Genomic DNA, 17,686 nt, shown 5'->3' with positions numbered 1-17,686 from the left:
TCCGCCCGAGGAAGTATTAGTTTGCGGAGAGAGAGAGGGGAAAAGTGCTTTTGGAGAGAGGCAGCCTTCGGTGTTGTGATGCCAGACGGGCTGTTTGACTGTCTGGCAGTGACCTCCCCCAACACACACACACACACACACACAAATCCTCCTTTGATTACAGAACTCTTTCACTCAGACACTTTCTCATCTTTCATCACCGGCTACTGAGGCATTGACAAACGTTGCGTGTTGTTGCTTCCGCCCCCCCATCTCTCTCTCTCTTTTTTTTTTTTTTCTTCAAGCAAACATTCTTGAGTTTTGCCTGTGATTTTGCTTCACTGAGGATGACTGTTTCAGAGTTGATTCCGACGATGATTTTTAATAGAGATACACACTTTTCAGAGTGGTTATATAAGTGTTTTTTTGTGGGGGGGGAGGCTAGGGGGGAGGGGGGGTCTCTGCAGCCTTAAAGTTGTCAGTGTTGAATACATTTACATAGTAAGTTATTTTTCCTCTTTTAAGCTCGCAGCTTTGGATCCAGCTTTGATGGCAGCCCAGTTCCCCTCCATTTGCGATATTAAAGGGGTTTACGCTGCACAGTCGAATCTCGGAATAAACCGCAGAAGATTAGCCTGGTCCTCGCAGGATTGAGAGACTACCAGAAATCAACCCATCCCCATGTTTATATTTTGTGCATCCGTGGCGCAGTGCGGCGCAGGTCAGTGTTTATGCTGCTTTGCGGAAAGCGTCGCGTTTGCCTCGGTTGTCTCTTGAAGCACGCGTGACTCAAGATGAATGCGGTCCATTTGAATACGCCGTCTCAGTGGAAGTGTGTCTTTACGCTCTTTTCCTCCCTGTCTCTCTTTCTCTCTCTCACACACACACACACACACAGACACTTTGAATGTGGCACAGGATAAGGCACAATTCGCTTCACCTGCATTCAGTTAGGGGTTAAGTCACTGCCATTCTCACAGGCAAAACCTTATTTGTTGCTTTAATAGTTCAGTCACATCTTGGCTCTTCGCTACAAGACCACAGAACAGCTGCCTCCCTTTAACCTGAGTCAAAGAAATGAAGTCACTACAAATGTAGGAGGTTTTTAATCCGTTCTGTGTGCTGTTGCTAGCATTCCGCTGCAGCTGTGGAAAACCTCGTAAGTTGAATTTTTTGCAACTTTGATTGTGTTCACAGGATCTGAAACTTCACATACTCCTTTCTAGAGGCTTTGCAGTTCTGTCACAAATCTCCTAGCAACCGCGGCTGGCGCCATCATGGATGTCTGGCTAGAAAAAGAGAGATATCCTGGAAAAGATTGTTGTGGTCTGGGCATAGTTTCATTCATTAATGTTTTAAGTAAAAGTGAACAGTCTGATCGGGTTTCCTGGTGGCTCGGTTGGCTAAGGCACATCCCTCTCTCTCCCCAGCTTCTCTGTCTCTCTCTACTGTGAGCTATCCATTAAAGGCAAAATGCCCAAAAATCTTAAGAAAAAATCTTAAGGGAAGAGTTGGTTACTGTGACATAGGAAACTATCTTGTCTTTAGTCCTTGTCCCTCTGGTCTTCGTCTCTACTCCAAAGCACTACAAGTTGTTGCTTGAGAAGAGTCATCTTAGTTAATCTGAACAGACAGCTGGCAAAGCAACTGATGTTAAAGTTAACATGCAACTCCTAGCAACTGCTAATGTCAGCTTCTACTAGGAACGTGCTAATCAGATGTGTTTACAACAAGACTGTAATGTTCAGCTGACCATTGACATTATCTAAATAAAAATGAGTGGCAAAATGATCAGTTTGCAGTCAACAGCACAGAAATGAACAATGAGTATTCACTTCTGTTGAGACGACTAAGCAAGTTGTATCTTTAGAAACGCAATCAGCCGTTCACAACTACTGAGGACTTTCGCTGTGGCCACCAAAGGGTGCGTTACACAGTTTCCTCACCCAATGGCACATGGCCAGCTGTTGGAGCGAGCCATCCTTCAACCAGAGGACCCGGATTCAAGTCCCTGTCTTGGCAAGCATCCTCCCTGCTGAAGTTTCCTTGAGCAAAACAAACCCCTACCAGCTGCAGGGCTACTGCTCTGTAGCTGATCCTGACCTCTGACCTCCCTGTGGAGAGAGGATCCCCACACGGATCAATAGAGTATCACCTTACAATTAAAAAATGCAAAATCACCCAAGTTTTTCTAAATTCCTGAAAAGTGGACATTTTTAAGATGCAAGGTTTTCATCCAACAGCAGTTGAAGGGAAAGCAATTGTTGTTCTCCTTGAAAGTGTTGGAAAGAAAAAAGCGCCTGGAAATAGCACAGCTAATCAGCTAGAGCTAAATTAAAAACAAAGCAATTTTTAAGGTGCGTTTCTTCATGGCTATCTGTTATTATCTGTTATATCTTAGCCTGCTTAATTTCAGGATGAATCGATGTCAGCTTTGATGGCACCAGGTTTCCTTGTCCTGTGTCTGTGTGTGTGTGTGTGTGTGTCTGTGTTTGTGCATGAGAGAGACAGAGAGCGCTAATGTGACAGGCGACGTTCAAGCCCGGGTCGCTCGAGTGGGAAACCAAATATCTTGTAGTCGGCGAGGGACTTGCTTCAGCGTCAGTGCTTCAGTCTCAACTTCATAAACACGCAGGCCGGTGTCGCCGTGCCAGTCACGGTCACAGATGGAAGAGCAGGGAAACTAGTTCTTGTCATTTGATCGTGAATCTTTCCATTCCTGTCCCAAAACCTCTTACTCCTCCCTTTTAATTTAACCTCACCCCTCGGTTCCTGGCAGCCGGCGTTGCAATACAAACTCGTAGATTTCCTCTTGATAATTGTTTTCTTTATTTCGTCCGCTGGCACCGCGCGCCCTCTGTAATCATTTTTTAATGGAGGCCCCAGTCAGACGCCGCCGAGCATTCGGGTCCTGTCCTGAGTCGGCTCCCTGATTTATCGCAGATTGGACCGGCTCCTTTACTTCTGCGTTGGCAGTACAAGGTGAGGATAATTTATTCCGTCTGAGGTGGCGAATCGCGCCTCCAAGTGCAAGACACGCAACGGCAAATTACAAAGTGCCAGGAAGCGGTCGTGGAGAAGCGTGCGAGATGGGCCTTACGTTCTTGATGTGGACTTTTGTTTTGTTTGTAGTGTGTGTGGGCCTAAGTATAAAAGAGACAAATCGAGAGAGGGAGAGATGAGAGAGTGCCATGTTAGTCTGTCTGCGCTTTTATGTATCAAGGCCAAACCTTGGGTGTTCGTGGACACAGTGTTTATCACCCCGGTCCGTGGGTTTGTTTACAGCTTTGGCTTATCCTTGTAGAACTTATTGTCGACCTTTTGAGGCTGTGTGTCCAGAATTATAAAAAAAACCCCGCACTGTCTCTAATCTACAAACAGCAACTTGAATTCGTCACACTACACACACAGACAGCTTGTTCCCTGCTTGCACAATTTTCACTGCTGCTCTCCTCTGTTTTATTTGACCATTTAGCCACCTTTCTGTCTCTCCACCCCTCTCTCTCTCTCCGTAAAGGACAGAGAGAGATGCGGAAATAAAGAGAGGGGTGATGAATCGGTCGATGCCATGTGGCTCCGTCAAATCCAGTCTCCTAGTCGTCAGGAGCTAATTTGTCTTAATCTGTCCCGCCGCAGCACCACTGCTACCATATGGATGCCAGGCAGAGAAGAATTGGCCTCCTCCACTGTAATCTCTGACGCTTGAGGAGCAACTGGCTTGTTATACCATCCAGATGTCTTGAGGAGAGAAGAAGAGGAGTGTGAGGGGAGGCAAAGAGGAGGTGAAGAGGAAGGGAGAGGAGAAGAGGAGTTGCCCGGAAACCAGCCCGCGCACCACATCTCTCAAAGAAAACTAATTCGGGATGATTCCCAGGCCAAGAGGAGTCGAGAGCGGAGAGAGGGAGAAGAAGAGATGAGACGGAGAGAAGAGGAGAGGGAAGAGGCTGGAGGGCAGGGGATGGAGAGAAGACCGGAGGACCGGGCGCGCGTGTGTGTGTGTGTTTGTGTAGTTTGTTTGCGGGCATGTTTGCGTACGCGTGCGTGCGTGCGTCTGTCCGTGAGTTTGGCTGAAGGTCGTGCCTGGACAGGCGTGATAAAGCGGCACGGGCCATGCTCGTTAGCTTTTGAGAACATCATCCTTCATCATGGGAGCTGTCAGCTTGATGGCCGCTGCAGTGGGGTGGGCACCGCACACTCCAATGAGGTTAAATGTGTGTCTGTGATGGATGGTGATGCATGCGAGTCCTCTCTCTCTCTCTCTTTCTCTCTGTGTGTATGTGTGTGTGTGTGTCTGCACGCAGCGATGCAGTGAGTCCAGCCTTTCCACTGTTGTCCATTAGTCAGCCAATGAAGGCTGACCACCCATATTTTGTGAGGCGTAGCCAACAGGAAATGTTGCACTGCGAGAGGCGGAGTGACAGCCTACAGAAAACACTGTAAAAACCCTTGAAAAAGAGACAAGATCATGAAAAGACAAAGCAAATGACTTGGCTTTCAAGGCGAGTTACCAGACCATGGAGCCTAATGGCGGAGTCCATTGTCCTGTAGTGTGAAATATCACCGTTTCATCCTGCTGAACAACACTGCTTAAATCTGGCCTCAACTGACTGTTTTTCATCCTTAATTCACTTTGAACCTTTCTTAATCTGGTAGGAGTCCAAAATTACAAGGTGTAAAAGAAACTGCGGCGAAATATCAGCAGTAAAGCCCAGTGGTAGCCTGAATTTAGCTTCCACTGATGGCTTTTCATGAGCAGATGTCAGGCTGCGGCGATGACGGATGGCGGGGAGAGTGGACGACTTCGATCCGGCGGAGAACAACCGCTTCAGCTAACAGCCAGCAGCTCTGCCTCATCTCACACACCCCTGCAGCAGTACACACTACACACATGTAACCAGTCTTTGTGTATATGTGTGTGTGTGTGTGTGTGTGTGTGTGTGTGTGTGTGTGTGTGGCAGGGGGGGCTGATCTGTCAGATGCTATTCTTACACTTGTCGTTTCAGTGTGACTTTTATCATCCGATCAAGCCGGGAGGCATTAAGTGGCGGGTCTGGATGCACAAAAATCATGTTTTATTCACATTGCTATCGGATCTTCACAATCAGATATGGAAGTGGTTGGCCTTGCATTGAGATTGGAATTATATGTAATCTGGACACAATCCAGCCACAATGAGCATAGAAGCAATGTAAAGAGATGGGGAAGGAGAGCAGGAAAAAGCAATGCAGATGCAGATTTGTATAAATGCATAACAGCCTTTTCAAGTGTGGAAATACAGCGATGTGATCTCATAAAATCCAATCTTTAGAATTAGTTTCTCAAAAATCATGTCGAAATCATAAATGTTAACCATAGCCAATGTGATTTGTATTATCCCACATGCCAGAATCATGCATTTACTGGCCGGTAGTGTAATCTGATGAGCCAGATCACATCCCAGTGTGGTGAGGCTCACTCACACTGATCAGAATTCAGTCTGGATGCGATCCAGCCACAATGCGCATATGAACAATGGAAAGAGATGGAGCGGAAGAGTGGGGAAATGTAATGTGGGAACGGTTTTAAATTAAAAAAAAGAGCCACAGGAGAGAAAAGTGACATTCTGAGGCTGTGTAGAGACCCACAGATGTCGTCTCACAACATCAAATCTCTGCAGTGGGATCTCAAAAATCCCATTAAAACGATAAGTGTAACTGTAAACAGGGTCATGTCCATGGTTTTTCCACACTGTTCAACCAAACTGAACTGCCAGTGCTGCTGCTATACACTCCATGTACTATAAGTTCGAGATGTAGCCATTTTAAATGACATTTATTCATCATGTGCATCATTGGCTCCAGGTCATGAAAGACATTGTTCATTCCTCACAGCGACAGGTTGGGCTACGCTTATTGCCTTAGCTGTAAGAGTGTAAGAAATGTAAGTCATTGTTGACATCTTGTTTTTTGGGAGGTAAATAAATTGAGTCGCCGCTCTCTTCAAATTAGAATTTGATCTGTGAATTGAAAGCTCAAGTCACTGCATGAATCCTCTGCTCTATGTGGTATAACTGAAACTGCATCATACTGCCATTCTTAAACAGTGAATCATGCTGTGATTAAGATTATCAGCTTTATATATTTTTTATACTGTGTACTTTTTTTTTTCTGTGATTGGCATTTACCTGGCACAATTTGAATTGTTGTATTTGCTTAAACAAATGATTAAAAATAACTTTTCCTCTCTCTCTTCCTTTAATCTTCCTTTTTTCTTTGCTTTCCCTCTTGTTGCTCACTCCCTCCCTCCCTCCCTCCCTCCCTCTCTCCCTCCCTCCCTCTCTCTCTCTGTGTTGCCGATGTTAGCGGAGCTGATGTACACGGTGGAGCTGGCCGGAGGTCTGGGAGCCATCCTGCTGCTGTTGATCTGCCTGGTGACCCTCTACAAGTGCTACAAGATCGAGCTCATGCTCTTCTACAGGAACCACTTCGGCAGTGAGGATATAGACGGGGGTAAGATGAGATGAGATGAGATAGGAAAACGGAACTTACCTTGCACCACATCGCAGCATGCCCATACCAATTCCCAAAGCACTTTACAATACCATGAGTGCATCCATTCTTAGTTTGGCAGGTCCCAGTAGGAATCGCTGAGCTACACAGGGCCACATGATATTTACTTTTTACTCAGAAAACATTTGGAACTCTTCTCACCACACAAAAAGAGATGAATTTAAATTGAAGAGCGGGATACAAAACTGTCTCCTAAACAGCAGTGAGCAGCGCTGCGTCCAGAGAAAGCTGGACTCACCAACATTAGAGTTTTCGCCTCTCTCTTTCCTTTGGTTTCCTTTGGTATAAAGCATCACAGAGCAGCCGGGTTGGTAAACATGAGCCTGCTGTGTGCAGTTTACTGACTTTACATGATTTCTGGGTATTATGCAAAGTTGCCTAGTTCAGCAATCCACCTGAAACCACTTTAACAATGTTAAAAGCAGCTTTTGCCGATGTATTTTGCTTTTCAGGGTGTTATGTGATTTTCTTCTTCCCGTGGATAACTGGCCAACTGTAGATGATATGACATCAAGATATTTCCAACACAGCTACAATGAAACTTGATAGCAGAAATGTATATCAATGGTAAACATCAGGTATTTCTAGACTCACCATTTTGTACCGATTGTCAACAATCATACATGGAGGAGGCAGAGATACCAATTTCTCCACCAACAGTTGCGTCAATAGACCAGAATGCAATGCAACCACAAGGCATGTTGTTTTTTGAGTAAGGGGTAAGACTCAAAACACAACATGCCACTATCGCTATTGCTATCACTATTGCTCTCTCCACCTACATGTAAAACCAACAACTGAATGCAACAAGTTCAGGCACTTTCTGTGGAGGTTGTCGAAAGGCATTCTGGGAAATATAGGATTTCACTTAACTGAATTAGAAGTAAACGAGGCAGGTTGAGGGAAAGTGGGTACACCAAAAAAGTAAATTACAACACTTCATCACAAAATAGCTCAACAAAATGCACTGAACATCACAGATTGATGATATATAAAAGTGTAAGAGTATCCAATCGTGGCTTTTCCTTTTATGTTATGAAGAGAAACGCTGAAAATTTTAGGTACAGTAGGTTTGTGAGGCTGCACACAGGCTGTATGTGTGTGCAGCATGCACGCTCATGTGGCTGCATGCATGCTGCATACGAGCAAGCGGCAGAATGAAAGGATAATATATTCTGCTGAAGACTCTCTGGGAAGCAAATCAAAACAAAGTCACTGTGCCAGACAAAAACAGTAACTCTGGGGCCCCATCTTCAATAGTAACAAACTCTTTATTGGGCCTGGTGGATGAGTCTTGGCTTGAGAATGCATCAAACTGAGACAAGAAACAAGTTTTAATTTGATTCCCCCGTAATGAGTCTCTGAAGCACTAGGGCTGCAATGAATTCAGAGGGAATGAGATTAGTTTGGAGTGGCCGAGGGACTGTACACCAGTGGAGAGAGAGCGAGGCGGAGAGCGGCGGAGACGGACAGAGGGAGAGTTATGAGCGTTAAAAGGTAAAAGGTATTCTGTACTCCACTCCTCTCTTCTTAGACCCTCCTACTCCCAGCCCTGCTTAACTTTGATGGCTGCTACATCAGACATTTCAATGAAAGTCATTACCTGCGGCTGTGTCGGGCTCTCGGCCTCCGGAAAGCAGGAGCTTTGCCATAATGGATGGCCCAGGGGCGGTTGTGATGAAAAAGGGGAAGGGAGGGAAAAAAAAAAAATATGTCGGGCCTTGAACTTAATGCCAAACAGCAATTGTCTCCTTTAATTGTGCCACCCGAGTGAGTGCTCGGAGAGAGAAACAGATTTTCAATTTGTTCTCGGGTATAAGGGGATCAGGTTCAATAAGACACAGCGCGCTGCCTCCGGAGCTCTCAGGAGACCCCCGATACTTTCCTCCATGCCGCGGTCGATTAGATCACATCGCTGCCACCTCCGGCACGCGCACGCCACACACACACACACACACGCACATACACTTGCATTCACGCACACGCCTCGCAGTCATCTCACAGTCATCTCTGCGTTCCAGTGACAGTATAGGTGTAAAGTGTAGGTTTAAACATTATTAAACAGGAAACAAAAGAGGCAACTGGAATTGGTTGTCTGTTAAGTGAAGACACAACAGTCACTAAGCAAGAGAGGGGGGGGTTACCGAGATCCCATCGCTATGGTAACCACTGCACCGAAAGAGAGAAGTAACTGCATTTAAGACATTGCTGCACACACACATTTTTCATCAATAAAGCCATTAAAGCAGTTTTTCCTGACACAACTAGCGCTTCTTCCCCGCGTACCACAATGCCAAGAATACAACCCGTTCCACTGCGGCCACTCGGAAAAAAAAAAAACCCTAATTGAATGCCTCTCTCCCCCGTTTTTTTCCCGGATGTAAAACTGTAAGGTTTACGTAACAACATGATGGACTGTCAGCCACTTGTCAGCGGCGCCCTTTCGTTAAAGACTACTCAGTTGTCACATTGTGTGGGTGTCAGTGGAATCAATAATAGGCTTCATGATGACAACAGCGGAGCGGGCTTGTCAAGGAGGTGGGAACTCATCAACGCTCCGCCGTAAATAAGAGTGTCACTGTTGTCAGCGGGGCGTGGAATTATGAGGTTCGGTCCGCGCTCCGAGTAGTTTTGAGATATTGAGCGTTAGTAGTTTTCACATCTCGCACACGCAGCAGCAGTGATACATCCCTGCTCATTTGCATATTTTAGCCACGTAGATGAGACTTTTTCAAAATAACTCATTTTTGATGAAAATGTAATTCAGAAGTTTGCTGTAATAAAAGAAAGAAGACAAATCGTGTGTGTTTGGTATTATAAGGTTTTATCTGTGGAGAGTGCAGTTCTGAGATATTGGGCATCAAAGATTTGACAGCTGGCAAAACCGTTATGTACTTTCTATCTTTTTAAATATTTAATAAAATAAAAAAAATAACACCACACAAGTATCAAGCAACATTCAAGGATCATGAATATGTTGGTAACTCAATTATGATTAGAAGAAAAGTCAGATAGGCCTTAATATTACAAGCTGAAAATGTGTAAATTCAATAAGCAGAGCACAGAAAATCATATTGCACACAAGCAGTGCACAAGGCCCAAAATAAGAAAAACTGTTTAAGCATAATTCCATTATCTCAGCAGTCTGCCTCCTATTCTCTGATGCAGAGCCACATTCTCATTGCTAAATTAAATAATGGAAAACAAAACAATATGCTCCAAAAAAAAAAAACAAGAAAGAGCCCCGCTGCTCATTAGCAGTCAGCCCCGTGTGCTTCGTGGCTTCTGAGTTAAGTACGTATGTTACGTTCCAATCTACTCTCCATTAAACATAATGGAGCCCAGAGATATCCCAGAGATTACGCCTCCAACTCTCCCGGGCGCTCTCCACCGCAAGTTCAAAAGTTCACCGTCTAACTGTGGGCTCGCCGCGCACACGCATACATTACTCCCCGCGCGGTATGCGTCAGTCAGGCCGCTCCCTCGGCAGTCGGTGCGTGGGAAGCGGAGGACGGAGGGCGTGGAAAGTGTGGATGCGGTTTCAGAGGTGCGCTGTGCTCTTCAGATACACCTCAGCGCTCCTCAACAGTGGAGGGAGCGACTCCTCAAAAGATGCGAGAGGAGGGTCATCCCGCCTTCGAGATTCACCCCTGCCTGCCTTCTCTCTCTCTCTCTCTTCCTCTCTCTCTCTCTCTCTCTCTCTCTCTCTCTCTCTCGCTCCACAGACGAGTGAATCAGCTCCACTAAAATAGCCCTTGATCTGCCTACACGGCTTTCTTTTAAAAGGAGAAGATACCAGAGAGAAAGAGAGAGAGGGGAAGATTTATATCGCAGTGAAATAGAATATGAGCCTTCGGAGTTAGTTATACCAAGTGATTACGAGGTTACATTTCAATTATTTTTACATGTCCCCGATGTTGTAAAATGAATTGCATGTTATAAAATGAATTAGATTAATTACATGGTGTCATGTAAGAACAGTGAATCATAGCGTGGGGCGCTTGCCAAACATCAAGATTACCCTCTGGAAAATGAATGAATCTTGTTGACAGTCTGGTAGCGGTGCCTGGAGAGAGAGAGAGAGAGAGACAGGCGGAGAGATAGGAGTGTAAAATGGAGAAGCGTATTAAAAGGTAGAAAAATGGGATGCCGGACTGAGAATTGATCATCGAAATCCCCCTTCTCTCCTCTTCATCCGCTCCTCTCCTATTCTCTCCACAATTCTCTCCTCCTCCCTCCCCTCCCCTCCCCTCCTGTCCTCTCTTCAGTGTGTTTGTGTTGATGGCTTGAAAGCATCGTCTCATGGCCACGGCGCTGCAGGTGGGCACTATAAAGGGAGAGCCGGCCGCGGATCGCGCGTTGTCTCGAGGGTAATGAAGAGAGGAACGCCGAGCTCCGCGCCCCTCTCGTGCCTCTGATGAGTTTACCTGAGGCGGAGGCTGCATTCACACTGCGGCTGACAGTGTCCCAATTGGGATTTCTTTTTTTCCCTCCTGTGTGACACAGATCTGATGTTTTTGGTGCAGTGTGAATAGATAAATTCATTTCATTTCTGATTTGTGCCACATTCATATGTGCTCCTAAATCTGATATACATCTGATCCATGGCCATGTGACTACAGTCTGTCAGATCGGAATTCATGTGGTTTTTACATCACTCTCCATGGGACAGATCACTGTCATCATAACTGCGTCCATTTGACTGGAAAAACATGGAGGACTCGAGCAGCCAGTGGGGAGACAGCAAGGTCACAAATGTAGTTAGTATTTGGCGAGATGCCTCCATTCAAACAAAACTAGAGGGACACATCGTAATCGACCAGTGTTCGAAACAATTGCAAGAGAAATGGACAACTGGGGCCACAACAGAACTTGGCTGCAGTGCCAAAGAAAAAAAAACAAGATCCTCAAAGTTAAATTCAAGGAGGCAAAAGACTCCAATTACCAAAGTGGCTGTGGCTGAATATCACGTGCTTTTTACAATTAACTTGAGCGTATTTTGGGTGGTAAACCCATTAGAACGCAGGCAGGTGATTTCAAACTGATATTGGATATGGGTCACTTTCAAAAATGAATGTGACCGCCCAAAAGAAGCCGGGTCTGAGCAAAAAAATCTGAATTGAGCACTAAGGCCCGCAGTGTGGACTTAGTGTGTCTGGACCAGAGACAAAACCTGCTGTTATCTTCTCCTCCCTGGGAGTGGGAGGCTCTTTGGCGTCTCGCTTCCATTTGTTCCATTTGTTCCATTTGTTCCATTTCCATTTCCATTTCCGCCTTCCCGCGTCCGGCCTGGGAAGAAAAGATTTAGCTCTGCCCTCGCTTCTCGCTTTGGACTTTTTTTCCCTCCACTCAGCTCAGCCCTTTCAAATCTATCATCAATCAAGTCTTTCATGTGTGTGATGGAGCCGCGCCACGCGTCGGCCCGGCAGGTAGCGCCGGCCCGTTAGCTCGGCCCAGCGGACGGCCCGGAGTCTAATTTGTTTTGCCAGCAGTAGGCAAGCAGCTAGCAAGGTAGCATTATTTGTCAATAGGGACGGAGCCGTAATGAAAAGCGATCCGATGAGCAGAGGCAGCCGGAGAGGTCAGCGTAACGGAGGCGTCTTGTTTTACCACATTGTGATGAAGTCTCCTAGAGGATAAATAGTTCGCCGTACACCGGTATGAAAATAGATTGTGAGCGTCTCGGGCACAGCGGCGCATGAGGTACACTTTGCTGACCGAAGCAGGAAACATTGTGTCGAAATCCTCGGCTTTCACCATACACCAGAAAAGCTGTGTAAAAATATAAGTATTTAATAGAAGGAAAATGGTTTGGGAGCTGTTGCTTTTCAAAACAGTGATGCAAGCGATCCAATTGGAGGGAGTGCGAAAAGGCCGGGAGACTTACTCTGATTCAATGTACTGAGACCAAGGCTTTACTCTTTCTTTCTCTGCACCTGCTCGATAGCAGGGATTATGAAACGCTAAATAAAAGGGTCTGGCTTGAAGGGCCGAGGACAATAAAGGCTCCGCTGACGAATCTCGCCATCACTTTGCCTTGCGGATAACAAGAACTATGACACTTCACCTATCTGTGCGTCTCCGCCTGCAGATAACAAGCGCTGACGCATACCTCTCTCTCTCTCTCTCTCTCTCTCTCTCTCTCCCTCCCTCCACCCGCAGATAACAAGGACTACGACGCCTACCTGTCCTACACCAAGGTGGACCCGGACCAGTGGAGCCAGGAGACCAGAGAGGAGGAGCGCTTTGCCCTGGAGATCCTCCCCGACGTCCTGGAGAAGCATTATGGGTATAAACTCTTCATTCCAGACAGGGACTTGATCCCCACAGGAAGTAAGCTCTCTCTCTCACGGCGATCTCACCTTGTGTCGAATGTTTTGTCGCTGGTGTTTGCTCGTGTTTGCTGTTGTCACTTGGCGTCGGTGATGTGCTTTGTTCGCCGTTTCTTTTCGTCATGCATCTGTGTTGTGGTGTGACTAAGACCGATAAACATGGCCATCGATTTTTAAGATCTAAGAGAATTATGAAATTTATTCTAACCATTAGCTGAATTGAAGTGGATCAGTAGGGGTTCTTCAGCATGAACTTAAGAGGAACTGACCCCGGCGTTAATGGGAAATAAATTACAATTTCATTATGTTGCAGAATTTATTTCATTTCTTTCAGTTCTTAGCTAATGATAACAATCATCAGTCATCAGTATTGTTTCTTAGCAATTAGATATACAGTTAGCATACCTAATATTTCAGATTTAACATGTGGCACATTCATAAACTCAGTGTCAAGCTTGTAATGGGTGCCAAGATGCAATCGTGGCATACGAACCCACAGACATCACACTAGCATGAGCAAAACAGCCTGAAAAAACAAAGATGCAAACAAAAAGTACAAAATCCATGTAAGTACATACATGTATATGCAAATTCTGCCAGTCTGTAACTCTTAAACTGTAGGAGTCCTCTAAAAGTACTTCCAAGAAACCCGCCTTCCATGGGGTTATTCAAGGAACCATAAGGTTGTGAAAATAACCTTTTTGGATCTTCGAAGCACCCCGGGGTTCCTAGCAGCACCCCTGAAGAACCCCTAAGTTTTGTTTTGTTAGTGGTTCATCCCCACAGCAGCACGTATGTGATTTAGGGAAGGCCTACATCAAGAAACAGAGTTGAGGAACGATTACACATAACAATATTTCAGTAATCTGATTCCAAAACTATGGTAACTGTAATGTTATAGTTGCTAGGAAAAAGTAATCAGATTCCAAATACCTTTGAGGAAGAGATGATTCCTCAGAAGCATATCTTAATGAAGAAATGTGTTTCAGTTGTGGGATAATGGTCACAATCATCACTTACCACATTTTGAAACGTACCGCTTGTGTGATAATTGCACTATTTAAGTCAGAGCCGGGAAGTTGGAATGGATCAATGGATGAATCATACTCAGCTCAGGGGGAGTCATAGTAAAATAACTCAGTCAGATTACGCTTCTGGGTTTGACTAACTCAGGGGAATATGCTGCTGACTACCATTTTTTTATTTTGTAATTTTTTAGCAAGTATTCTGTAAGAAATTAGATTTTGAGTGTAACCCCTCCAGCCCTTCCTGCCCTATGGCTCTCTTCTGGCTTTAGGAAGGCTTGCTTCCTTACTGTAAATTGTAAAAAAAAAAAAAAGTGCAACTCTTTTATTTTGATCATTAGAAATTGCCTTAAATACTACTCAGAGTAAGTGTCTGGAGTTGCTAGGTGGTTCTTCAAGTTTTAAAGTTTTTAAAGTGCATTATCCACGCTATGTAAAGCCTGTGGGAGGTATAATAGCCCAACCTACATGTACAGCGTAATTAGTGGAAAAAACCAAGCCTGTTATTATGTGGCCCAGATCCAGCTCCACGCAAACTGTACCTCTGCATGTCGCCTTGTAATGATGTCAGCTGTACAATCAAAAAGCTCTTTATGCATGGATATTAATGCATGTTTTGCCACAGTATATTTCTAATGGAGCCTCTCACCATGCCCTGTGCTTATCTTTGATTAACTCATCAGACTTATCAGATGAGTTTGATAATATCATTATGTTATTAGCCTTGATTTGAATACTTGCATCTGCCTGTCTCTCCGCACACACCGCCATTACTAATTATGTTCCTCTTCAGTGGCATTGTGCCAAGGTTATAAGCTGAATCCTTTGCTGTGATTATGTGCTTGATGCGGGGGACTGTTGTAATATGGGAAAAATGGCATAAAAATGCAAGGATTGAGAGGCATCTAACGTGTGTCTGCCTCTGCCATTTGAGTGCCACAGCTTGGCAGCTTACTGTATCTATGTATAAACATTTAGTTTCCGTTGGGAATGCATCAGCATTGCAGCACCAGCTACAGTAAAACATAATCCACAGCTATAGATAGACACAGTTTGGCCGTTGTTGCTTTCAGAGTGTCTACAATCCTGCTCCTTAGCTACTGATAAGTAACTTATTCTATGCCGGATGATTTTTAAAATGTCGGGCATCTCGCCACGGTGATAAATTTCTTATATTTACTGTACATCCAGCACTTTTTAATATTCGGCAGCAACAGTAAAACCTGGCCCAGCTCTTTCCACCAAGGCTGTAGCCTTTTCCTTGGCTTTTTATGCTACATATCCCATATTAAACTGGAATAAACTGGTCAGCGCGATTATTGTTTTGCAATCGCCAATGGAGAACCAATGGAGAAACACAGTTTATGCCAGAGCGATGTCCCCCCCCCCCACTTTGACAAAACTGTTTTTAATGCTTTTCTGCAAGTCTCCTGATCATACTTTGAATGTAAATATCTATGTTTAGGTTTCACCAATGATCATTTCCAGGATGACACAAGACTACTTAGAGGTACTTTTTCCCCAGATTTTTAACACTTGTGTCAGCACCCACCGACCTGTGATTTTCTAATCAAGTCAGTCATTTCTTTCACAGCTGCATTGACCTAGATTAAATAGTAGTCCCAAAAAATGCTTGGCGTTTGTTTTAACCTGCTCAGGGAACCAGATGGGTGGGGTTTACTGCATAAAGACAATTCAGATAAGTTTTCAGTCCCAGAAATATCTTCTAAATTGGTTTTCACATGTTTTCTTATGTCTACATTTTCTGGCATTTATTGCTACATGTGAAAATCCCACCAATCAGGCACCTAAGTAGGATAAAACAAACCAAATATGATATTTGCAAACACTTTGACTTCCTTTCCACCTGGCATTAACATGCCTCCTGGGTGAGCGCTTGTATTCAAATAGAGCAAAAACGCATAAAATCCAGGAGCGTTTTGCTAGGGAAAGAGAAATCCAATTTCACTGTGTATACTGGAAATGCACCTTTAATGTCAGGTGCGAATGTAATCCAGCTAAATCATGTCAAGACACAATCCACATAAGAGACGCATGTTATTGCCAAGTGTAAAGCAGGCCCATTTTGCCCAGGTCTGATTGACAGTACAATAAGAGTTGTGACTTCAGCAGGAAAATGATGTGAATGTTGAGTTCAGATCAAGCGATTGAACCCTGAGTCTTGGATCACATGAATGACAGCAGGTCTTCGGTGAATTCTCACATTTATCCCATTGACATAGAAAAGTTGTTTTTCTATCACTTAGATTAGTTCAGCTGTGGCCCAGTTCAGTTGTAATTGAAGTGCCGCAGCCTCTAATCTGCCTCTAAAGCCTGGTTGTTTCTCTGTGGGAACCCGCTGGTTCACTCCTGGTGAAAGTGATTGATTTTGAGCAGGTTGTTTATGCTGCTTGCCATTCAAAGTCGGAAGTCAGAAATTCCCAGCTGGTACAGTAGATCGTAATTACAACCTGTGCATTCCAGTGGTCCAGCTTGTAAAAACCAGGGGAGAAACCACAAGATTTACTTTGCCCAACGTATAATACTGTTCCCCATGCAACAGCTACAGATATTTAGCAAGCTAGTTAGCGTTACATTTCAAATTTAGACGTTTAACCATCTACCACACAGGTGTTTTGATAGATTTAAGGTCATGCAGTGCTGAAAATTGAACTTGAGTGTATTTTGCGGATTATAAACATGTTAAAAGTCATGGTGATAGCGTTTACAGTGTATGTATGTTGACATGATGTCGGATAACTGCAACTTGGAAACTTTGAGGTTGAGAAATCCTGAGTTTCTTACTTGGAAATCCTACTTGAAGGGCCATTCCATTGCATTTTTCCTAGAAGGAAGTTGAAATTTCCGACTTTTCTACATCTCTTCAGCGCATCAAAATGCGGTTCAGATGTGCAGCAGGGGATCAGGGCGAAGCTGGGGCCTTTTTTAAATGGACGGGAATCACTTATTTCTCCTCCTTTCCTTCCTTATTGAATGATTTGCTGGCGAGGCAGTTGTTTGCGAGGCCTCTGTAGGGAGGATTTAAATCGAGCCATAAAGTGTTAGGCTACCATACAGCACCCTGGGGAAGGAGGGTCAGGGTCAATTTACTTTCAATTTAATCAATTCAAAATGTAAAGTGAAACCGCTCCTCATTAGTTAATGACATAGCTTCTCATTTGTTTCATTCAAGATGGGATAAATAACCCTTTTTGAGAAAAACTTTTGTTTTTGCTAGATTGGTTTAACTGAACGGGCCGTAACCCTGCTGGGGAGTATTAGCTAGAGCCGGCATAGTGGTGAATTGCCGCATGAGGCCCAATTACCAAACAGAGAAGAGACTTGTCATGCTGGAGTAAAGGACGACTTCAGATCCAAGTTTACTCTAATCAGGTCTCTGTCTTCTCAAAGCCTCGGGCCTCGGCCGGCCCGGGACATGAAAGAACGAGGCCGTTTGAGTTCATCCTCACTCATATGGAGGGATGGAGGAGGAGAGGAGGACAGAGAGAGGGAGACGAGATGCGGCATTTGTTTGCTTTGAGGCCTGCAGACACACCGAGAGACATTATGTGTTGTTACACACACACATATGCACATTTCCTTATGCACACACACACTATCACACTGTCTCTCTCCTACTACTACTACTACTGTAACTCAGAGGGAAAGCGAGAGGGAGAAAGACAAATTCTCTTACTGGCTCTCTCTCCATCTTCCTCTCTCTTTCACACACACACACACACACACAGGAGGGTCATAAGCTTTGATTGGGAAGGGAAGCCCAGTTAATCCCGTCTACCTG

General features: G+C 44.7%; 1 protein-coding gene across 2 annotated transcripts in view; it reads left to right on the top strand.

Annotated features, from left to right (window-relative positions):
* The window catches only part of LOC139916839 (interleukin-1 receptor accessory protein-like 1), a 217,005-nt gene that overhangs the window by 197,748 nt on the left and 1,571 nt on the right, over positions 1 to 17,686 (top strand). Inside the window, exons 8-10 of one of the 2 annotated variants that reach the window (XM_071905850.2) lie at positions 6,321 to 6,467; positions 12,690 to 12,860; positions 15,350 to 15,394. In XM_071905850.2, the coding sequence (XP_071761951.1) occupies positions 6,321 to 6,467; positions 12,690 to 12,860; positions 15,350 to 15,394 (363 nt within the window). The remainder of the gene's footprint in view (positions 1 to 6,320; positions 6,468 to 12,689; positions 12,861 to 15,349; positions 15,395 to 17,686) is intronic. The other variant, XM_071905851.2, reaches the window with a different exon arrangement.

This window comes from Centroberyx gerrardi, chromosome 21 (genome assembly GCF_048128805.1).
Source record: "Centroberyx gerrardi isolate f3 chromosome 21, fCenGer3.hap1.cur.20231027, whole genome shotgun sequence".
Lineage (NCBI taxonomy): Eukaryota > Metazoa > Chordata > Actinopteri > Beryciformes > Berycidae > Centroberyx > Centroberyx gerrardi.
The sequence above is the reverse complement of the archived record's forward strand: the minus strand, read 5'-3'. Positions and strand labels throughout refer to the sequence as shown.